Below are 24,524 nucleotides of genomic sequence, written 5' to 3'. Positions count from 1 at the left end.
CGGTCCAAAAACAAGGTCTCTTTGTACAAAAATGCACTTTCATAATAAAATATCCCTTGAGCCAAAGCAAAGTGTTTGCCAATTTGCAACCGATTCCAAATAGATGCAGAATTTCAATTATTGTGTTGCAAAAATCACTCGATTTTCTTCAATACCATTAAATTTATACATAATTGTGTATTTTGCAATATCCACAGCGCTGTTCATGTCTATAGGCGACGGTTACCACTTTCCATCAGGTGGGCCGTCAGCTTGTTTGCCATTTTTGCCCCTTGACAAAAGATACATGAAAAAAATCTTGTTTTAAATACACAATCGAGTGTTGAGGCGATTAAAAATCTTTGTAGGTAAATTGTGCAACCATGGAGCGCAATCCACGTCGGAACGTCGGCAATAAAGAAGCAGGTATGTGGCTACTATTATACCTGCAGTTTTTTTCATCGCTTTAAGTTCCAATTGTGTATTTAAAATATGTGTAAACAACGGGAAAGTTTTTAAAATTAAAAAAAAAATACCTGTATTAGCATCTTCCTGTCTTCCTCGATGTGCTTGTGTGTCGCCTCCTGTTCCACCTTCAGCTCGGTCTTCAGAGGTATGTTGATGTTCACGCGAAGCTTTTTGCTAAATAAATAAATAAATAAATTTAAAATATTCTGTAACACAGCAATTATAAAACAGTTTAAAATAATCATACCCATCAAAAACATAAGATACGATAGATACTCTTTATTGTTTCTTCCAAAAGATTACAATAGCAAACTTATTATAGATACAAACAATTACAAGAAATGTTCATACTGGGAAAACAATGAGCGAACTTATAAAGCGATCTCTTGCAGGCAACCTTTGGATGGAGAGGAGTGGTTATAAACAGTTTTATCGGACGCGTGTGAAAATATTGTTGTTTTAAATATATATAGAAATAAAATATATTCAATAATGTAAATGTATATGTTTGCTTTTAATAAAAAAAAATACCACGTCTCGCAAAGCAGTTCTTCCACTGCAAAAAGTTGTGAGATCTTATGTAAAACCAAGTCAGTTATTTTAAACGGGTCCTATGGAAGAACCTTAGACTATATAGATAGAGTATCTCCATAGAAATGCTTCGAGAAAAACGGGTCAACTTTTTCATACAATTTTGCGTGATAAATAATTATGAGTGATCCCTTTACAACTTCTATATTTATTTTGTCTTATAATTTCTGTATCTTTTTAGTGCGTAAATACACATTTCATTTATTAAATAATACGTCAAGATACATTTTATGCGATAAATATATAAAACATTGATAAAAAACGAGTCAGATAATTTGACAATTAGTTGGCAAAAAGTTGACACGTTTTTGAGGCTCGATGCTCTATCTGTATAATGTAAGAGAAGAACCTGTTCAACAACTTTATTATAAATTGTTCTCCAATCAATTATCTATCAACATTTATAGTGGCCGTATCAATATTACAGACATGTTTATTTTTATAATAATTATAATTACTTGGCAATTGTACGACACCATAATTATACAGTATAAGACAATAATACAAAAATCTACTACTTCCTTGACTAAGTAAATCCAAAGAATAAAGTATTTTCAATCACCTTTAATAAAAAAGAAGGTTCTTATTTCGGTTGTGTTTTTTTTTTATGTTTGTCACCTTAAATAAAGAAGCAGGTTCTTAATTCGGTTGTGTTTTTTTATGTTTGTCACCTTAAATAAAGAAGCAGGTTCTTAATTCGGTTGTGTTTTTTTATGTTTGTCACCTTAAATAAAGAAGCAGGTTCTTAATTCGGTTGTGTTTTTTTTTATGTTTGTCACCTTAAATAAAGAAGCAGGTTCTTAATTCGGTTGTGTTTTTTTATGTTTGTCACCTTAAATAAAGAAGCAGGTTCTTAATTCGGTTGTGTTTTTTTATGTTTGTCACCTTAAATAAAGAAGCAGGTTCTTAATTCGGTTGTGTTTTTTTATATTTGTCACCTTAAATAAAGAAGCAAGTTCTTAATTCGGTTGTGTTTTTTTTTATGTTTGTCACCTTAAATAAAGAAGCAGGTTCTTAATTCGGTTGTGTTTTTTTATGTATGACACCTCATAACTCCTTCAGTTACAGATCGGTTTAAAATTTTATTATCTCTAAAAAAATATTGCAGATTAGTCCTATAGAAACTTTCAAATTAGGTATAACAATTTAGATTTTAAATCAATGAAAAAAAATTTTACTTAATTATTTTGTACCGGAACCTCGTTGCGCGAGTCCGACTCGCACTTGACTGGCTTGAAGAACCCTATGCTGTAGTCTCTTGGAAACACCTCATCTGGGAGCTCACACTGTAACGTTATTAGTGAAGTACTCACTTTTTATAATTTAAGTACAGTTCCACAACAGATGATTCCGTGAGTTCCGACTCGTCGTCTTGGCACACCAGCAGCTTCGCTTTCAGAAGTATTTGCAATACCTGGACATATAGACACACTCGTGCATTATCTTAACTAATAAGGAGAAAATATTTGATTTTTAATAAATAATTAATAAATAATAAGAAATAACAAACAAGTAATTAAGCATGGGTAAATAATATAATTGTCTCCTATATCAATCAATAAAATAGTAACTGGTCGCTGTCTGTACATGGAAGATATATAAGAAAAACGAACGCAATAGAACTCAAACTAAAATGATTATTAACATTTTTGCCTATTTGTATGTTTGTGCATGCTAATCTCAGAACCGGCTTAACCAATTTGAATGCTATTTTCACTAATGCGTACCGGTTTGCTCCACTTAATATTTAGTGTTTGTTTTATTTCAATCGGTTAATAAATAAAACAGTTATATCAATTAGAAGAATTACATATAAAATACTATAAAATAACCGATCAATTGAATCGGTTAATTTTTTTTTTTTATTATATGTATTGATTTTTGAAAATTCTGTCTACTCGTGCGAAGCCGGGTCGGATCGCTGGTCTATATCTATATATTGGGTCCTTCTGAACATTTATGGCAGAAAATTTATGGAGAATCACTTATTATGATATCGCCCATACAAATCGGATATCTATATCCATTTCGATCAGGTTCTTCAATTAGATATTATACTGGATAACCGATATTTGACATATTCGTTATCGAGCCAATATATAGATATCGTATCGTATTCGCCTCTATAGTTTAAATTCAAAAAGTATTTAACCTATTTTAAAAATTCTTTCACTTATAGAAAGCTACACTATCAGCGGGTAACATACGTTGTATTTTATTTAAACAAACCGCGGACCCGTCCCGGTTTCTCAAGGTTTTTTGTTTAAATTATCTTTAATAACAAAATAATCTATAAAAACCACAAGTCTTGATATCAACGCCATCTAGTATTTCTTGTTAAAATTTGTTTAGTGAATCCTATATTTTAATGTTCAGTCACGCTAACCTCCAAAACTACTAACTTAATTTTAATGAAATTTTAAAATTCCATAATGATCGATTTAAAAAATTTATCATTCCATTTTCGACTCATAAAAAACTTCATAAACTAATTGCGTATTTATCAAATAAAAAACTAGATGGCGTTGTTAATATAAAAGTAATAGGCGTGATAATAGCAAAGCGTCTAAGTGACCCACTTGCAGAAGGAAGTCTCCCTTGATGCCCGTGTGATGTTCAAGCTGGCGGACGGTCCAGGCGGTGTTGTCGTTGTACTGCAGTAGTACCGCCATTTGGAACGTGCTCGCTTGCAGCGTGTACCTACCAATCATACATCGTTAGTGTTCCTTCTCAGAGAAAATTGTAAATTACAAAAGTCATGTTCTATTAGTATTGAGACTATTTTAATATCTATACATATAACGTAAAGACATTATGAGTGACATACAACCTAAATTAAACGTAGTTATACATAGAGCGCAATTTCAGGGAAGGATATTGTATAACAGATTCGAAAACTATCCAAAATTAGAGAATATTAAAAATCGAACTCCATGCCTTTCTGTTGGAAAAATGTATTTATAAAATAAATGAATTTTAGATATATATTAATTGTTAGTTGTATATAGTTACTTGTTTTTTTTTTTTACTGAATTTGTTATTATTATTAATTCATTACTTGTATGTGACATTGTTTATATGTAAAATTGTTGCATGTTTGTGATTTTGCAGTTGTACAGTCTAAAACTCCTATAATATTCGACACAATGTAATATTGTTATAGAATAAATTGAATTAAATTTTAAACTTTGAAACTGTAAAGGTTGAATGTCTGTATATAGAAAAAAAAAACGAATATGAAAGATTTAAAATATGTACACAAAAAAAATGAATACATAGTTATATAAATTTAATTACATAAAAGCAAGATAAAGAGGCAACAATAGGTGGCCTTATCGCTCTAGCGAGTAACGAGAGAGTAGCGATCTCTTTCAGACAACCTTATGATGGAGAGAAATAATTGAAATTGTGTCTGGTCAAGGCGTAAATGAAAAATGATAATGAGTTCTTTTTGCAACTTAGAATGCCAGACAAGCTGTCGGCCCACCTGATGGAAAGTGGTAACCGTCGCCTATAAATATGAGCAGCACCATGGACATAACAGAGTATACTGTTTCGCCCATGATACCCCCTATGCGTTGCCATTCCTGAGGACTCAGGTGTTATTCCTCTGTACCCAGTAAATTCACTGTCATATCTCACCATTCAAACCGAAACACAGCCATGCAAACATAACTGCTTCACGGTAAAATCTCGAATATATGCTCATTCTGTAAAAATACTCCTTGTATACAGATCTTTTGTGCTCAATAAAGTGTTTATAATATATTTTTTTAATGGGTGATAATAGTATGGTAATCCCACCCGCGCTATCGGTATACACCGGTGGGGCACCAGTGAGGATGAAGCAGGTCAGTTAGCCCATAGTGATGAATTCACCAAGAATTGTTCACGATGGTTTCCAGGGGTAACCACGTGGAAGTCGACCTAATAGGGCATATTGCTAGCAATGGGGCAGCCAAACTCCATTGCTAACAATCCCTTTCCCTCCAGATATCGGATATTATCCATTACTATTACAAAGTACAAGTGTTCCGCTCACCTGTTCTTGAAACAGTTGGTGACCAGCTCGCCCTTGCTCATGTTGTAGAGCCAGTTGAGCTTGCGGCCGCTGTGCTGCGACGAGTAGAATGACGTGAACCTGTGCACTGACCGCTCCAACTGTCGACAACGGCGTTTTTTTTCTTTAATATATGACAATGGAACGCTAATCCCGCCTGACGCTGACGGGACACCAGTGGGGGATGATAGGTGAGGATGAAAAAGCAGGTTAGTTAGGTCATCGTGATGAATACACCTGGAATTCAGCACGATGGTTTCCAGGGGGAATTGCGTGGAGGTCGACCTGACAGGCTAGCAATAGCACTAGTAGCCCGCATTACTAACAATTTGTTAAGCTATCTTCAACCTTGTATACCAAATTTCATAGTAATTGATGGCGCAGTTAAGTCGTTAACAAGTAAAAAACAAACTCAATTTCACATTTACAGTAAGAATTATATACGTATGTAAATGAGTATTTTTTTTATACAACTTAGAATGGCAAACAAGCTGACGGCCCACCTGATGGAAAGTGGTAACCGTCGCCTATAGACACGAGCGGTACCATGGACATAACAGAGTATACTGTTTCGTCCATGATACCCCCCATGCGTTGCTATTCCTGATGACTCAGGTGTTATTCCTCTGTACCCAGTAAATTCATAAATAAAAAGAAATTATCGACAACAGCAGACAGGTAGTAATGAGGTATTTTTTTTATGGGTGAAAATGGTATGGTAACCCCGCCTACGCTAACGGGATATGTTGGCGGAGCACCAGTGAAGGGTGATAGATGAGAATAAAAACAGGTCAGTTAGCCCATCATGATGAATTCATCGGGAATTAACCATGATAGTTTCCAGGGGGAACCGCGTGGAGGTCGACCTGGCTGGGTATATTGCTAGCAATGGGATTCTTAGTCTCCATTACTAACAATCCCTTCAGTAATGAGGAGGTTAGTTATTATTGCTAGCAATGTACATACAGTACATCTTGTCAAGTTAACCCCGGACGGCAACTACTGCGAAAACCCCCCAAGGGGAAGGCTTATTCAGCAGTGGACAGTTAAAGGCTGATACGGTAATGATCACTCATTACTCTAACGTTAAAACTACACCAATAAAGCAGAGCACACTACTCACCTCTGTGGGCAGCTGGAAGGAGGACGACTGCTGGAACGGCCACGAGCCGGACGAGAGCACCTGGATGCTGAAGTCGATGTGCAGCGGCTGCTCCGAGCTCTTGGCCATGTGTTTGCGGAAACTCTCGTTCAGGTCCTTTGACACTCCGATATCCTGGGGACACGAAGATATGAAGAGTTACAGAATTTAAAGTAGCCAATTCAAGATCAAAATATTGTTTGGTCTCAAATAAGACGGACGAAATGAGAAATTCCTGTTATGAACGTCACTTAAACAAGTAAATAAATAATAAGATGAACTCAAATACTGATGTATGTATTAATCATGGCCGATCTTATCAATATACCGAGTCAGATCGACCTCCACGCGGTTCCCTTGGAAACCATCGTGATTCTGGTGAATTTATCACGACGGTTCGACTGTATTTTCATATCTTCACCTATTATCCTGGGATGAGAGTGATTGTAGCAATGGGGATGTTAATCCCCAGTGCTAGCAATAAACCGTGTTGGGGAGAAGGGATTGTCAGTAATGGGGAGGTTGCTATCAATATACCCTATTAGGTCGACCTCCACACGGTTCCTCCTGGAAACCATTGTTGTTAATTCTGGTTGAATCTGTCACAATGAGCTAACTGATCTGGTTTCATCCTCACCTATCACCACTTACTGGTGTCCGCCAGCGCATACCGATTGCATAGACGGGCTTACCATTTCATTATTATCCACTAAGAACACTTGTTATCTTTCACTGGTGGCTCGCCAGCATATACTGATAGCGCAAACGATCGTAGTGTTTACTAATAAAACCACTAGATGGCGTCGTGGGCACAGATACTATTAATGTGTAAAGAACCTTTACCTACTAGTAGTTAAATGGAAACGTCAGGACACAGCAATGCGTCCCAAATTGGTATGTAATTGTTTGGGACATTCTAAATAGACATACAATAATAATTCACCAGACGGTGACTTTGTACAAAAGTAATTTGCTTGGGTACCTCTGTCCCACTCGTGTTTCTACCGCGAAGCAGTTGTGTTTGCATGGCTGTGTTTCGGTTTGAAGGGTGGGATATGGCAGTGAATTTACAGGGTACAGAGGAATAACACCTGAGTCTTCAGAAATGACAACGCGTGGGGGGTATCATGGGCGAAACAGTATACTCTGTTATGTCCATGGTACTGCTCATGTCTATAGGTGACGGTTACCACTTTCCATCAGGTGGGCCGTCAGCTTGTTTGCCGTTCTAAGTTGCATAAAAAAAATACCTGGAACATCCTCTGTAGTTTGCTAGTATACTCGAATCCGCAAGCTTGCTTTAATTTTGAGATCATTGAAGCCTGTAAGAAAAAAAAAGTATTACATTTGGGTTTATCAGTAAAATAATCTATATTTACAATAAATCTGTAGAGAGGTCGATTCTGTACATGAAATATATTTCCAAAATAACTATCAGCGGGTGATTAGTGATCGATACTGATGCCAAAAATGCAATCAGTAAAATTTTTGTCTGTCTGTCTGTATGTTCGTTATAGAAACAAAAACTACTAGATGGATTTTAACGAAACTTGGTACAGTTATTCTTCATACTCCTGGGCAGGTTATAGTATACTTTTCATCACGGTACGATCAATAGGAGCAGAGCAGCGATATATTAAAGATCGTGTTCCACAAAAAAAAAAAAAAAAACTGCCTTTAATTGTGACAATACCAGTTATTTTGATCTAAAAACTACTGAACCGATTTTGATAAAATGATCTATGAGATCAATCTCCAAGTACAGGGGGAAGGGATTGTTAGTAATGGAGATGTAACAGTTTCACTGCTAGCAATAAAACCTGTCAGGTCGACTTTCACGCGGTTCCTCCGGAAACCATCATGGTAATTCTTGTTGAATTCGTCACGATGGGCTAACTGATTTGCTTTCATTCTCACCTATCATCTATCACTAACGTCAGAAACTGTTCTTCTTCCTATATGTATCCCAATTATTATATATGGTCGGCGTAATGTTTTTATCCATATAACAAAAAGATTTGGCTTAGTTTTACGACAGGGCGACTGTCTGACGTCTACCCTCTTTGTTAACATCAGAAACAGTTGTCAATAAATACCTCTGCATCGTCACTGGCCGACATGTGTTGGACGAGCCGTTTCGCCAACATCTTACTGTAGAACTTCTGGAATACATCCTTGTCTTCTATGTATTTAAACACAACCATCTGAAATTAAATGGACATGTTAAATTGGTTCATATGTTGTAGTGGGACTGACTACATATAATATGTAACCAGTCAAAACTGGCTACTGCTTGGCTAAGAAAAAATAAACAATTCCAAATAATCCCCCAAACGCTTGAACAGATCTTCATAAATTGTAGCTATAGTACATTACTGCAGCGGCCAGCAACTGAGGCATTGATGGACGAACGTGCAAATGTGGGCCGAGGCAAAGCCGGGGCACGCATACGTGAGTCCATCAATGCTTAGTTGTGGCCAAGGCTTGTATATCAATATTTACATACAAATTGTTTATATGTATGTATGTATATGTGTATTTATTTATTTGTAAAAGGAAAACCAAGACTTATTTACATAAAAAATAAATATAAAATAACAACAATGAAGCCACTTATAGGTTTCCACCAATAGACGCATATACAAAATTTGACAGTGCTTGCCTCGGGTAAATAACCCAAAGGGGATAGGATTATTTGTTTCAGACACACACACACAAGAAAAGATTTTTTATACCACTAAGGTGGCAAACAAGCATACGGCCCTGATGGTAAGTGGTTACTGTACCCTATGAACGCATCCTCGGCAGGGAGATCGTTCCATAATCTGAGTGTTCGTGGGAGAAAACATGTCTGAAACCGCGTTGTACGCGATCATTTAGACTGTAGGGTATGAGGGCGAAGTCCCCGAAAGGTAAGGTAAGCATGTATACTACATATAATATAGTGAATAATATAATATAAAACAAATGTATTTAATAAAAAACAAATAAGACAAAGTGAAAAAATTACCTACTCAGCATATTTCTCCCTGTGGATATTTTACTATGACATATATCAATATTCTAATTATATGTCTGCTTAATTATATGTATTGATGAATTAATTATATGTATGAACTTACAAAGTGGACTAAATATTATTTTAAAAGAAAAACAATTTGAATCGTATTGACTGTAAATGAACTGTAATTTTAATTTATAATGTTATTATGTAGTATCTATTCTGTATAATGTATTTTGTGATTTGGATAAATAAATAAATAAAAATAAATATTAACGTTGTTCATTGCACGCCACCTATAACTCTTTTGTTTATAGTCGTTGAAGCGACGGGAAAAGAAAATGGTAAATATAGTTAATTTAGATGGAACATTAAATTTTTTTTTTATACAAATTAGAATGGCAAACAAGCAGACGGCCCACCTGATGGAAAGTGGTAACTGTCGCCTATAGACATGAGCAGTACCATGGACATAACAGAGTATACTGTTTCGTCCATGATACCCCCCCATGCGTTGCCATTCCTGAGGACTCAGATGTTATTCCTCCGTACCCAGTAAATTCACGCCATATCCCACCCTTCAAACCGAAACACAGCCATGCAAACACAACTGCTTTACGGTTGAAACACGAATGGGACAGAGGTACTCAAGCAATCGACTTTTGTACAAAGTCTCCCTCTGGTAATGTTCAAACACTGTCCAGTACCGCGCGCAGCTCACGCGCATACCACCACTGGGCCAATCGACTGTTAGGCGGAACGAAGTTCGCCGGGTCAGCTAGTAAGAACATAATAATGGTTGCTGACCCACCTGCCTAGCGTGACAACTATTGGCAAAATCTCCCATAGGCCTATGTCCAGCTGTGGACAGTTAACGGCTATGATATTGATATATCAATGGGCTAATCTGACATCCTCACCAATATCATCCCTCACTGGTGCCCTGCCATCGTGTACCGACAGCGCACATGGGGCTTCCATTTCATTTTAATAATAAAAAAAAAAACTTTCATGCACGGCAGTGTATTCCTGAGGATTTCCGGTCTTACCACTTGGTTGAGCGTGTCTTCCAGCTCGGCCTCCTCTGGGTTCTTGCTAGATTTCTTCAGCAGTAAGTCGCAATATTTGGCAAGCAATTCTGGACTCTTGGACGAGGAGTTGGCTGCTTTGGTTACTGCATTGCCTGGGATAGTTGGAAAGATTTTTTAATTTAAAAAACAAACTGCTTAATGGATTTTGATGAAATTTTAATGGGACCAATCTGATAGTATAAGTTTACAAATAATAAATTTCCAAATCGGTTTAAAAATGACTAAGTTCAGAGATAACAAGCATAAATTATTATTGTATTAAAAACCGACTTAAAATGTGGCAAAACCTGTTATTTTGATTTAAAAACTAAGCTACTGAACCGATTTTGATAACATTTCTATGGGACTTCGAAAATATTATCTATATTCTAATGAGATAAAAACATCGCTACAAAGAACATTTAAAATTTCTACCTCCGCTAGGAATTAGCAGCGAACTTTAAAAAAAAAAGGGCGAACACAAAAGATCAAGGCGAAAGGTCGCAGTGTCACAGGTTTTCCTGTCTCTCAAAAATAAACAGTAATAACTAATAAGAGGAAGTGAGTTTGTTTGTTACGCTTTCATACCTAAACCGAAGAATCGATTACGATGAATTTTGGTATAGAGATAGATAGGACCCTAGAGATGGTTCTGGGCTTCTTTTTCTACCAGTCAGTGAATAAACCTCGGTACCGCGGGTGAAGTCGCGGGTAAAAGCTAAAAGATATTATAGATACCGCTCCAATATGTATATATTGGATTCGTCAGAATATTGATGGCGGAAAAAAAGTCATATGCAATTCGATATCGCCCATACCAGATGGATATGTATCTAGATCAAATCTTTATTAATTTTGACCGGATTCTTCATTTCTACATTAAATATTGGATAACAGACATATACCATATTCGTTTTGAACCTTGTAAATAGATATTGTAATATATATATATATATATATATATATATATATATATATATATATATATATATATATATAAATATACCCCTAAATTTTTTTTTTTTTTTAATTTTTTTACATGTTTTTTTATTATTATTTTATTATGATTTAGCATTGAAAAATACATACAAATTCAAATTTTCACGCTTTTACGATCAACCCCTGTTGTTTAATCGCTAATTTTTATATGCCGCAATAGGGTTGCAAGATGACAATCGAATATAATAATTGTAGTACAATATATTTTTATGTATAGTTCTAGAAATAATGTATATGGTAAAACAACGTTTATTAAGTATTGATATATATATATATATATATATATATATATATATATATATATATATATATAGCTATATATATATACATTAGCTACTCGTAGCTAGTAATAAATAGAGTAGTAATTTGTTAATCAACGGATACTGACTGTTGATAAATCTTCCACAAGCCTTATCGAGTGCCGCCACAAAGCCGGAGTCATTGTTGAACGCGATCAGCACGAGGGCGTTGTACTTCTTGTGAACTTCCAGAATTGTCGATACGTATACTTTTGGATCCTGTTAATGACAAACAGACGGTCATACATATCTTGAAATGGTACACGAGTTAATTCGACACGATGAAAAGTGGTATAAACATGAATAAGAAAGCGATAGAAAAAGAAAAATATTTATTTACATTCTTAATTTAAATTTTTCAATTCATATTTCTTTATTTTAACTAACATCAATACATATAATAAAATTGTAACCGGTCGCTGTCTGTACATGAAAGATATATAAGAAAAAATACAATAGGGGGCTTTATGAACGCAATAGAACCGTAAACATTTATTTTTAGAATATTTGTCTGTTTGTCTGTATGTTTGTGCGCGCTAATCTCAGAAACCGATTTCAAAGTGGTTTTTTACTAATGCGTTGCAGTTTGCTCCATTTAACATTTAGTGTTTGTTTTATTTTAATAGATTCACAAATAAAAAAACTTATATCAATCTAAAGAATCACATATAGTTTATTTTATAACCGAACCGTTGAATTGGCTGAAACTTTATGAAGGTATTAGGTACGTAATTATCATTTAAGTATATAATACGATATAAAACCGGATTCATGACGGGTTTCAATGGGAATGATATACGGGAGCTACATAGAACCTCTAGACAAATGGAAAACGAACTCGTCGATGGCATCGACATCGTTAGCGAGTCCGTGAGACAGAATGAGATAGTAATGCCAAATGACTCATTACAACTTTTGGACTCGCTGGCGATATCGATTCCAATGACGAATTCGCTTGTCACTTCTCTAGAGGGCCAGGTTAAGTAAGCCTATCGTGACGAATTCAACAAGAATTGCTCACGATAGTTTCCAGGGGGAACCACGTGGAGGGAAAGTGACATTAGCTTATGTCAGTTTACTGCATCGAATTATCACGTAATGCGAGGGTTTTTCTGTGAAATGAGGTCAACTGGTGCACTGGCGCACGCACTAAATTCGAACGAGCATACGATGAATATACACTAAGCTCTATGAAATACAAATAGGCGAGAAGCAGTTGTTTGCATGGTTGTGTTTCGGTTTGAGGGGTGGGATATGGCGTGAATTTACAGGGTACAGAGGAATAACACCTGAGTCCTCAGGAATGGCAACGCATGGGGGGTATCATGGGCGAAACAGTATACTCTGTTATGTCCATGGTACTGCTCATGTCTATAGGCGACGGTTACCACTTTACATCAGGTGGGCCATCAGCTTGTTTGCCATTCTAAGTTGTATAAAAAAAAAAGAGAAGGTATCGCTTCAGATAAAAATATACACATAATATTTATAAGTGGCGAGAGATATTTGGGATAGCGCAAATCGGAACACATTTGATGCGCGAGAGGGTCTCGTTCGAGATGCTTAAGTGGTTAAAAGTCCGTCAATAGTATAAAGGTGAGGTAATGGCGGTGCAGCGTACCGTGTGCGCGCACTCGCCGCACTTGTCGATGGCCTGCAGCCCCTGCACGTGTATGTGCTGCTCGAGCAGCCGCCGCAGCTCGCACAGCCCGTCCGGGATCCGCGCCACAAGGCTGTACATGCGGCCCAGATCGGCGTTCTTTTCGCCGTCCAACAGTTTCTGATAACAAAACACCACTTTCAGATAACATGTTTTCAGGATATTTTTAAAGGAAGACTTTTTAATTATTCGTTGAGTCAACAAAACCAGCTCTAGTTACAAGTTACTTAATTGTTATTATATCTCATAATGGTTACCGTTATATGTATGTATGTTTGTATGTATGTGTGTATATATTTCACGTGTATTATATGTGCATTTCTTATGTATTACGTATGATTATTTCAGTATGTTGCTATAATTATGTCACACATTTTTCACCACATATGCACTTCATACGCTTTCTGTTTTTACCCAATGGTTGGCTGGTAGAGAATGTCATATGGCATTAAGCTCGCCACTTGTACAAAGTTTGATTGTGCAATAAAGAATAAATAAATAAATAAAATAACAAAATTTCCTTAAATAATTAATAACTGCCCCAAAAGCACACTAGCCGCTTGGACTTCAAACTAGGATACCTTGTGTTATGATGAACTAGGCAATAAAGTCAGCTACTGATTTCGTTCCTGTGATATAAACACGCATATAAACTAGTGGTCGGCCAGTGGTCGAAATCCGACCATAACATATATTGTATTAAATGAATTTATTATGGTTATGTTTGACATTCAGTAAGACTATAGACAAACAATATTAGTCTACTCTAAATTAGACCATAGACATTATCAATAAACAAAAGAGTATATGCGAGTGTCAGTGTGTGTCAAATAAATGGTAGTGTGTTAAACAAAAGAGTATATATACGTGTTCTGTGTGTGTCAAATAAATGGTAGTGTGTGTAATATTTTTTTTTAATTTAACGTATTTTATGCATAAAAAATATTAACATTCTGCACTCCTCTATATAAATTCGCGCAATTTTCGTAAAAGGGGTACAAAGTTTTTACGTCATGTATTAATATATAGATGCATATAAATAATATTACAATAAGAAAATCATAATAAGTAGCCACCTCTTCATACAAACATTATTTTGAGATTTCAAATCTATTCTCGAGGGAAAATTGTTCAATTTCACAAATACTAGATTTTAATTTGGCTGACCTTTTAAAACTAACCCTGTATTATCATCATCATCATCGCCATCATCATATCACTGCTATCAGTCCCCTCCATAGACTGTTACAAGGAATGATCTTGAGCCACCTGTATCCACTGACTCCCTTGCACACTCTGTATACTGAAACTAAATAAACTGTAAGCAAACACCGCATACTCACCTGGAACTCAGCGTGGAATATCTCAAGATGTTTCTCAATGAGAACGCGATCGCAGGTCTTGGCGAGCCGCTCCATGGTCGTCTCGTGCAGGTACACCTGCACCCGTCGCTGTTCTTCCTGCAGCCGCTGTTCGGCCTGCGATTGTTCACATTGCATTTACATATCTACACGTTCACGACCATAATCAGTAACGGTGTAGTTGGAGGCATTTGTCTGGCGTAAACACAGCTTCGTTCTTACATAGAATACGTGGTGATGGCAACAGTATTTTGAACATATTTGAAAATAAATTAGACGGTTTCTCTGGTGAGAATGCTTGCCGAGAGGACTGGATCATTGTTAGTAATTACGTATTAACATTATTTTTAATTACACTTATTAACAAAAAATGGACACAAGTTGTTTAAAATGAATCAATAAAGATCGTCTACTCGAATTGTCCACATCCGTACTAACACCACAGTATGGGGGGGGGGGGGGGGGGGGGGGGGGGGGGGCAGGAATTGTTAGTAATGCGGACTACCAGACTCGTTGTTAGTAATATACCCTATCAGGTCCACCTCCACGCGGTTCCCCCTGGAAACAATCGTACTGAATTCCAGGGGTATTCATTTATCTATCATCCCTATTATCTATCTATCATCCCCCATTGATGCCCCGCCAGCGTATTCCGTTAGCACAGGCAGGGTAAACATTCCATTAATAATGTGGATGATCCATTAACAAAAAATTACAACAGTATAAGTAATTGTAATAAAGAAGTACAAGCATGGACACACCGCCGAGGTTTTCCCAAGAGACTACAGCATGGGGTTCTTCAAAAGGGGGTAAAGAGGTTTCTTCAGGGTTGGCAACGCACGCGTAATACCTCTGGTATTGCAGGTGTTCATAGGCTACGGTAACCACTTACCATCAGGCGGGCCGTATGCTTGTTTGCCACCTCAGTGGTATAAAAAAAAACACACCCTGCCTTCCGCTGCTATCTCACTTCAGCCCCTTTCCATACGCAGCTCTCTCACAAACCAATTATTTTATGAAAAAACCCAAATTACTGAACTGATTCTGATAATACTTGTATAGGACTAATCTATAAATATATCCTTTCAGATTAAAAAAAAAATGAAATTTTCCAAATCGGTTTAGAACTGACGGACATATGAGGTAACAAACAAAAAAAATACAAGCATATTTAGAACCTCCTTTTCGACGTTGGTTGTAAATAACTGTAACCAATAACCAGTGATTCGGACATCGGTAAACTAACAGTTAGTTCAGTGAAATAACTTACTTTAATCATATATTCGGTAACAGGGTTGTTTCTGAGGAAATCTGTGCTCTCCCTGGTATAGAATCGTTCGGTGTCCTCAAGGAATACCGCTTCGAACGTGTCTTTGTACACCGCGAGATTCTGCCCTCGTGCGCTCGGGTCCTCTTCGTTGAGGCCTAGCGCTACATAACAGTTGATTACCTGTAATTCAATTGACAATGTTAGAATGGAATAGAATAGAAAGGAGGAATTTACCAAAGGGAGACTTTGTACAAAAGTCGATTGCTTGGGTACCTATGTCCCATTCGTGTTTCAACCGTGAAGCAGTTGTGTTAGCATGGCTGTGTTTCGGGTTGAAGGGTGGGATATGGCGTGAATTTACAGGACACAGAGGAATAACACCTGAGACCTCAGGAATGGCAACGCATGGGGGGTATCATGGGCGAAACAGTATACTCTGTTATGTCCATGGTACTGCTCATGCCTATAGGCGACGGTTACCACTTTCCATCAGGTGGGCCGTCAGCTTGTTTGCCATTCTAAGTTGTATAAAAAAAACAATAGATAACATTTATTGGCAGCAAACAAACAGTCACAATATAAAATATAGAAAATACATATACAAGAAGTGTCCCATACTAGGCAAAAGGAACCAGCTCAGCTGATGTTGTGAGTGTCCCAGTGCAATGTGTACAGCTGCACAGCGCTGGTTTTCAGCTAATCCCTCTTTTAACAAAATACAACCAAAGTGTTAATAAGACTATGTCTGTACATGGGACATATTTGAGAAAAATGTATATAAAGGAAAGGAAAATTAATATGGCCGTGTGGTCCGGCATAAAATAGGTCACCCTTTCCTATACTGTGGGTGTCGTAAGAGGCGACTAAAGGAACTTAAAGGGCTTAGGATGGAGCAGCGCCCCTCTGGGTGAAGGGATTGTTAGTAGTGGGGAGGTTAGTCTCCATTGTTATCAATATACCCTATCAGGTCGACTTCCACGCGGTTCTTCCTGGAAACTATAGTGACTAATTTATCATTCAATTCGTCACAATGGGCTAACTTGACCTGCCTTTTCACCCGCCCGGTGCCCCGCCAGCGTATACCGTTGGCGCAGGCAGATCCTACCATTCCAATACCATCCATTAAAAAAAAGACCCTGTCCAATATGCCGTCACACGTCCCATTACTAGCACTATATTCAACCAGGTCGACCTCCTCGCGGTTCTTCTTGGAAACTAACATGGTTATTTCCTGATGAATTCATCATGATGGGCTAACTGGCCTGTTTTCATTCTCATCTATCACCCTTCACTGGTGCTCCGCCAGCGTATCCCGTTAGCGTAGGCGGAGTTACCATTCCATTTTCACCCATCAAAAAAATATGCCCTCACTAGTATGGACCTTATAGTGAGCACAATTTGCTTCAAGACTTATTTGTAAACCAGGGTTTTTTAACTCCTCCGGTCTTGAACACTCACCCCAGATACAAGTCTGGTGTTGATTGTCTCTCCGTTGCGCTCTCTCTCGATCAGTTTCAGTACAGCATTAGTCACTTGCTTGTTGAGCCGTTGGAATAGATTGTCGCGCCATGTTACCAATGCCAGCTGGTAGATCTCGTATCTTCCCTGTAATAATGTTTCAATCACTTTACTCCAAGTAGACTAAAGAATGGATTGTGAAGAAAAGATTAAAGTCATATTGAACTTTGTCTGTGACGGAAGCTCTCAAAAGAAATAAATTTTCCTAGTTCTGGCAACATTTATTATTTATGCTCAGCTCCTTTTGATCGTAGCGTGATGTTATAAAACCTATAGTTGCCCTCCATAAATGGGCTATTCAGCACTAATTATTCAGTTCCAACCAGTAGTTCCCAATACTAACGCGTTCAAACAAGCAAACAAACTTTTTAGTGTAGATTCAAATAAATACTAATGCATTTATTTGGCTTTCCCTGTGCACTTTTAATATGAGGCTCTTAAAATAACGAGCATATTGAATGGTAAAAAGCCGAACCAATCTTACCTTACGGCCCTCTTCGCACTCGCGCTTCACCCAATGCCTGTTCAAATAGGCGCACACCCCGTTCAGCACCCTGGACGAGAACTGGTATTCCTCCCATTGCTTCGTGTAAAAGGCGAGTACGTCCTCACCCATCAGGTCTGCGCCATTCTGGAAACAAAGGGAATTATTTTCTATATAGTTTTATAGGCATGGTACCGGAATAAGAGTACAGGACAACTATAACAGCCTAGTATAAATAAGTAGTATAAGTAAGTTTCACACCAGATGGAGACTTTGTACAAAATTCATTTGCTTGGGTACCTCTGTCCCATTCGTGTTTCAACCGTAAAGCAGTTGTGTTTGCATGGCTGTGTTTCGGTTTGAAGGGTGGAATATGGCGTGAATTTACAGGGTACAGAGGAATAACACCTGAGTCCTCAGGAATGGCAACGCATGGGGGGTATCATGGGCGAAACAGTACACTCTGTTATGTCTATGGTATTGCTCATGTCTATAGGCGTCGGTTACCACTTTCCATCAGGTGGGCAAGAGTAAGTAGTGATAGTTTTTTTTCATGCAATATAAAACAGCAAGCAAGCTGGCATACCATTTAATGGAGAATGATAACCATCGCCTAAGTACATGGATATCATAGAATGCACCATGATACGCATGGTACCCGTTTTGTGTTGCCATTCCTAAAGTGTTTTGCTTCCGTTCGCTGCCGTATACATATCAAGTATATATATGTCAAGTACAGTTTTTTTATGAATGATAATGGAATGGTAACCCCGCCTGCGCTAACGGTATACGCTGGCGGGGCATCAGTGAAGGATGATAGGTGAGGATGGCAAGACAGGTAAGTTAGCACATCATGATAAATACACCAGGTTTCAGCACGAAGGTTTTCAGGAAGGACCACATGGAGGTCGTCCTGATAGAGTTATATTGCTAGCAATGGGATTGGTATTCCATTCCATTACTAACAATCCCTTCCCCCCCTATCAAGTACAGCTGATTCAAGGCAAAAATATAAGTGGGACAGAATTAGCGAAGCAAATGACTTGCTTGCTCGTTATAGACACTCACCTGTAGCAGATTAATGAGATAAATTCGGAGAAATTCACGAAGCCTCTGGTACAGCTCCAAGCCGACGAGTTGAGCGCCGCCCTGCACCTGGCCACTCTGTAAAAAGAGAAATACGTATTATAGACGAATACCTTTTGCTTATAAAAAAGAAGAAACAAAAAAAAACAGTGCCATCAATGTTATACGCACACATACACATAGATGACGACAAGATGTTTAGGCGTAGAAGCATTTTGTTGAAAATATTTGAATTAAGAACGTGAAATTATGTGTTTATGAGGAGTCTATGTTTCACAACGGGGGACACGTCAGTTGTAATCGACTCAATAGTGACGTATTTTTCAACCGACTTCAAAAAGAAAGAGGTTCTTAATTCCATTATATTTTTTTATGTTTGTTATCTCATAATTCCGTCAGTTGTAAACGGGCTTAAAAAATCTTTTTACTTACCGATTGGTCCCATAAAAAAAAATATGAAAATCGATCCAGTAGTTTAGTTTTTAAATCAAAATAACGCAAAGTTAACCACTACTGAAGTATTTTTATGGAACACAATTTTAATTATATACAAATCTATTTAAAAATATTCTAAAAAAACAGGCACGTAAAAATATATAATAGTTCGTATGATTCATTTCGTATGTAAATTAAAATTTAAATCATCTTTATTCAAATAGACTTGTTAACAAATACTTTTAAGTCGTCATTTTTTTAATCTACTACAGGGTTCAGAAGGTTGTTATCTGTTGAGAAGAGCACGCAAGAAACTCAACAGTTAGAGTAGTTAGTTACCTATGAAACTATTTATTCACTAGCGGCCCGTCCCGGCGTCGCACGGGTGGACATTTTTACATTTAAAAGCGCGGCCATTAAGACTGTACACGCAATGGAAGCTGAAAAATGGAGTAACTTCTCCCGTTTTCACAACATTTCCCTTCACTGCTTTGCTCCTATTGATCGTACCGTGATGAAAAGTATACTATAACCTGCCCAGGAGTATGAAGAATAATTGTACCAAGTTTCGTTAAAATACGTCGAGTAGTTATTGTTTCTATAACAAACATACAGACAGACAGACAAAAATTTTACTGATTGCATTTTTGAAATCAGTATCGATCACTAATCACCCCCTGATAGTTATTTTGGAAATATATTTCATGTACAGAATTGACCTCTCTACAGATTTATTATAAGTTTAAATATAGAAGATGTGTAAAACACACTGAAAAAAAAAATTTCTTATATAATTTAATTTATATTTTTATTTAAAAACTAAACTAGTCAAACGATTTTGATAAAATTTATATAGGACCAATGTTTAAATATAATCCTTTCAGATAAAAAAAGAATTTTCCAAATCAGTTTACAACTGACAGAGTTATGAGGTAACAAACATAAAAGAAAAAATACAAGCGAATTGTGAACCTGCAATTTTTTGAAGTCGTTTGATAAAACAAGCTATTATGCAACCCTACGTAACTATTTGCTTGTTCTCGTTTACGCACGGTTGAATTGGGTAATTACGTGAAAATATAAATATTTATGGCTCCAGAATGGAAAATATGAATATATATATCGTTACAAAACGACAAAAGCGTATTACGTTCACTGGCCAATAAATTTTTATATCTCCTATCCTCTTTTGAGTTTCATATAAAGTAAAAAATTACATATTGCAAGTTTTACATTCAAACAATCTTGTTAATTTAATAAAATGTTTAAATAGATTATTTCTGTACACGGGAGATATTTAAAACTTTGTATTAATGGATGGTTTAATGGATGAAAATGAAATGGTAACCCCGCCCGCGCTATCGGTTATACACCGACGGGGCAGTGGAAGATGATAGGTGAGAATGAATGCGGGTCAGTTGGCTTACCATGATGAATTCGACAAGAATTAACCATGATGGTTTCCAGGGGGAGCTGCGATGTCTGTATGTTTTTTTTTTATACTACTAAAGTGGCAAACAAGCAAACGGGCCATTTAGTGGTAAGCGGTTACCGTACCCTATGAACGCCTGCAATACCAGGGGTATTACGCGCGCGTTGTCGACCCTGAATGTATGTTTGGTTTGACATCACGTAAAAAATACTGCTCCATACTGGATGAAGTTTTAACAGTTGTGTTCCGAAAGGTATAATTTCAAATCTGGCGTATGTTTTATTTCGATACCCCATCTAGAAGTAGTCTTCTCAATTCATTCAATTGGTTCTTCTAATACTGTAATCCACGCGACTGAAACTAGCTTATAGTCCGCTAAAAGCTAGTCAAGAAAAACAATATCAGGTCGACTTTTTTCGATAAACTTTCATAGTTCATTCGTCATCATCACACTTCTTACTATTATCCATCAATGGTGTCCTAGCAGCGTAAAAGGTATTGCAGGCGTTCATAGGCTACGGTAACCGCTTACCATCAGGTGGGCCGTATGCTTGTTTGCCACCTCAGTGGTATAAAAAAAAATAGCCATTATTATAAATATCATCATATTTATCAACCGTTAACTGTCCACCGTTGAACATAAACCTTCTATATAGACCGCCATAAAGGTACGGTCCCGAGCCTACTACATCTAATGATTCCCTACAATGCATTCCGTAATATTCGCAGAAGAAACGAAGTGACCGACATAGTCCGAAGGATAAGCAAGCTGAAGTGGCAATGGGCTAGTCACATAGCTCGATGATTCGACAACCAATGGGGAAGAAAGTCTCTTGAGTGGCGACCCCATTCAGGCAAACGCGGTGTTGGACCCCTCCCCCCTCTCCCCACTAGCTGGAGCGACGACTTCAAGTGCATTACCATTATAATTGACTAAAAAATGTGCATACCTGTTTCTTCCCATAGTTGCTGCCTCCGAATCGGCCACCGTTGTTGGCGCTGTTCCGACCACTGGACGTGGAGCCGGTGGAGCTCTGATGATGTACAGACGTACAGTAGTTGTATACGTGACTGTACTCGCAGTTGAGGAAATATAAGTGTATATTGTTGTTTTTATATGTACGTCTAAGTATACAATTATGTCTATAAATATATATGTATATTATATATATATATATATATATATATATATATATATATATACATACATACAACACATACAATTAAATATGATCTAATCGATTATGTATAAACTAAAGTTTGTCTTATTTTTTTTGTTACAGTATTGTACACCGCTCTACCTGCTGACATTGATGGGTTTGCTGGAAGAGAACTCTTGTGGAGTTTAAGCTCGCATTTGTACATTTGTTCACCTCTGTCATATTTTTATGTATTATTAGAGTGCACAATAAAGTAACAATAAATAAATAGAAAAAATTCAGACTAAACTTCCTCATTTTCGGAATCACTTATAAATAAATATAATAAAAGGATACGTATATAATCCCATGTAACGTTCTTTGCTCATATACTGTCTCTTGTATACTTTTTCAATGCCTTCCTGTAGATCACCCCATATCTGAAAAAAAATAGATTCAATACTGGCAGGAAGTTTTAAATACTACTTTTTTTTTATACAACTTAGAATGGCAAACAAGCTGACGGCCCACCTGATGGAAAGTGGTAACCGTCGCCTATAGACATGAGCAGTACCATGGACATAACAGAGTATACTGTTTCGCCCATGATACTCTCCATGCGTTGCCATTCCTGAGGACTCAGGTGTTATTCCTCTGTACCCAGTAAATTCACATCACAAAATTAATTCATTTCTTAAAAAACCATCGATGAAACTGTACTCTGCAGTATGTTTCAACAAAAATTAATAGAAGTGTAAACAAATAAATAATGGCCAGAGCATAAGACAGTCTGCTGATGTCCAATAAAATAAAAGAATTGGTTAATTGATTGAATATTAAATTATGTAAATATTTATTATTATTGTTTTTATTTCTATTTTGCACTACTGCTGCCCACTCACTACTTCGTATGCCACTACTGTGTTAGGTTAACTGGCAGAGATATTTTTTAGAAATAAATTCACCTAAGCTTATTACGTTATTGGGGAGAAGGGATTGTTAGTCCCCATTGCTATCAATATACTTTATCAGGTCAACCGCCACGCAGTTTCCCCTGGAAACTATCGTGACTAATTTATCGTTGAATTCGTCACGATGGGCTAACTGACTTACCTTTTCATCCTCACCAATCATCCTTCACTGGTGCCTCGCCAGTGTATACCTATAGCGCAGGCGGGGTTACCATTCCATTATTATCCATCAAAATAAAAAAGTTTACGTTATTACTAATTGTTATTACTTATTTATTTATTTAAGACAGCTATAACAATACATAATTACACACTTAAATAATAATTTAACAGCCACTAAAGTTTGCATAAACGTATAATGCAAGTGAAGGTAATACAAAATTAAACAATACCATTGAATACTACAGCAACATTGTCAGATGTTAACAAAAAAACAATAAATTATAAAAAAAATCTCTTGACAACAAACTAAAACGTTAATTACACAGTGTTGCCATATGCCTTTATTTTCTTGTCTTTAAACTTCAGTTTCGACCCTACAAAGAGATCAATGTCAGAAAAGATATTGTTATAGGTGCTTGGTATTCTGACAAATACAAGAAATTTGCTATAATTATTGTATGTTTTAGTGCAATAAAGAATATATAAATGTTTCGATTTGTTGACAATTTCATTTAAAGATTCTCTTCGAGATAATTTTAATAAATTCTAGTTTACCTTATCATTAAATTCTATTGAAATAGACTTTAGTTATGTACAGGCACACATACAGTTTGCATCGCTAAACACAGGTGAATTAGTCATATATAAATATATACAGAAATGTAGATAATAAATATATAAAACATACATACATATTTGTCACGCAGATAATGAATAAATGAATTTAAGCAAGACTATAAAAAAGTTTACAATGTTTATTTTCATTCCATTCTATTTAATATGATTTCGATTACATGCCATCCTGGGCACATTCAAACTTGGACAGATGATGCAATTTATTACATGTGCTAACATAATTAAAGATTGTGCCCCACAAACTTGACAAATGTAACATCTTATCTACAATGTTTCTGGCAAATAAATTTCATTTCATTTAAAAAAAAAAACTAACTTCAATTGTGACAAAAACAATTATTTAGATTTAAAAACTAACCTACTGGATCGATTTCAATAAAAAATTCTATGGAACCAATATTCCTTTTAGAAAAAAAAAATCTAAATCGGTTAACAACTGATGGAATTATGAGGAATGTTTTTTACATTAAAAAAAAAACCGAATTGAGAATCTTCTTTTTGCATGAAGTCGGTTGAAAATTAATATGGAATGAACATTGGAATAAACCTCACCGAATCAATTGCAAAAGAATTCGCGTTCTAATTTCAAATACGTTCAGAATTTTCAACGCATACGCTTCACATATTTGTAACTACAGAGTCAGACGAATTAAGACTCTCCTCCTTTGGTAAATAGCTTAAAAATCCATAATTACAAAACTTAAAACGCGTTGACGGTATCACAACTTTGCAAACTCGTACACTACATTCTAAAAATACCCG

General features: G+C 36.5%; 1 protein-coding gene across 2 annotated transcripts in view; it reads right to left on the bottom strand.

Annotated features, from left to right (window-relative positions):
• The window catches only part of LOC113510361 (cullin-1), a 36,623-nt gene that overhangs the window by 1,412 nt on the left and 10,687 nt on the right, over window positions 1-24,524 (bottom strand). For both annotated transcript variants that reach the window (XM_052893547.1, XM_052893546.1), the window contains exons 3-19: window positions 22,351-22,433; window positions 21,805-21,925; window positions 18,970-19,065; window positions 17,902-18,048; window positions 17,358-17,504; window positions 15,900-16,079; window positions 14,612-14,746; window positions 13,230-13,388; window positions 11,698-11,827; window positions 10,290-10,423; window positions 8,336-8,443; window positions 7,490-7,561; window positions 6,222-6,374; window positions 5,081-5,199; window positions 3,618-3,738; window positions 2,352-2,452; window positions 516-621 (exon numbers count right to left, since the gene is read on the bottom strand). In XM_052893547.1, coding sequence (XP_052749507.1) covers window positions 516-621; window positions 2,352-2,452; window positions 3,618-3,738; window positions 5,081-5,199; window positions 6,222-6,374; window positions 7,490-7,561; window positions 8,336-8,443; window positions 10,290-10,423; window positions 11,698-11,827; window positions 13,230-13,388; window positions 14,612-14,746; window positions 15,900-16,079; window positions 17,358-17,504; window positions 17,902-18,048; window positions 18,970-19,065; window positions 21,805-21,925; window positions 22,351-22,433 — 2,112 coding nt within the window. The remainder of the gene's footprint in view (window positions 1-515; window positions 622-2,351; window positions 2,453-3,617; window positions 3,739-5,080; window positions 5,200-6,221; window positions 6,375-7,489; window positions 7,562-8,335; window positions 8,444-10,289; window positions 10,424-11,697; window positions 11,828-13,229; window positions 13,389-14,611; window positions 14,747-15,899; window positions 16,080-17,357; window positions 17,505-17,901; window positions 18,049-18,969; window positions 19,066-21,804; window positions 21,926-22,350; window positions 22,434-24,524) is intronic.

Source organism: Galleria mellonella, unplaced genomic scaffold, assembly GCF_026898425.1.
Source record: "Galleria mellonella isolate WM207_F2 unplaced genomic scaffold, CSIRO_AGI_GalMel_v1 utg1789, whole genome shotgun sequence".
NCBI lineage: Eukaryota > Metazoa > Arthropoda > Insecta > Lepidoptera > Pyralidae > Galleria > Galleria mellonella.
This window is presented reverse-complemented; position numbering and strand designations above follow the sequence as displayed.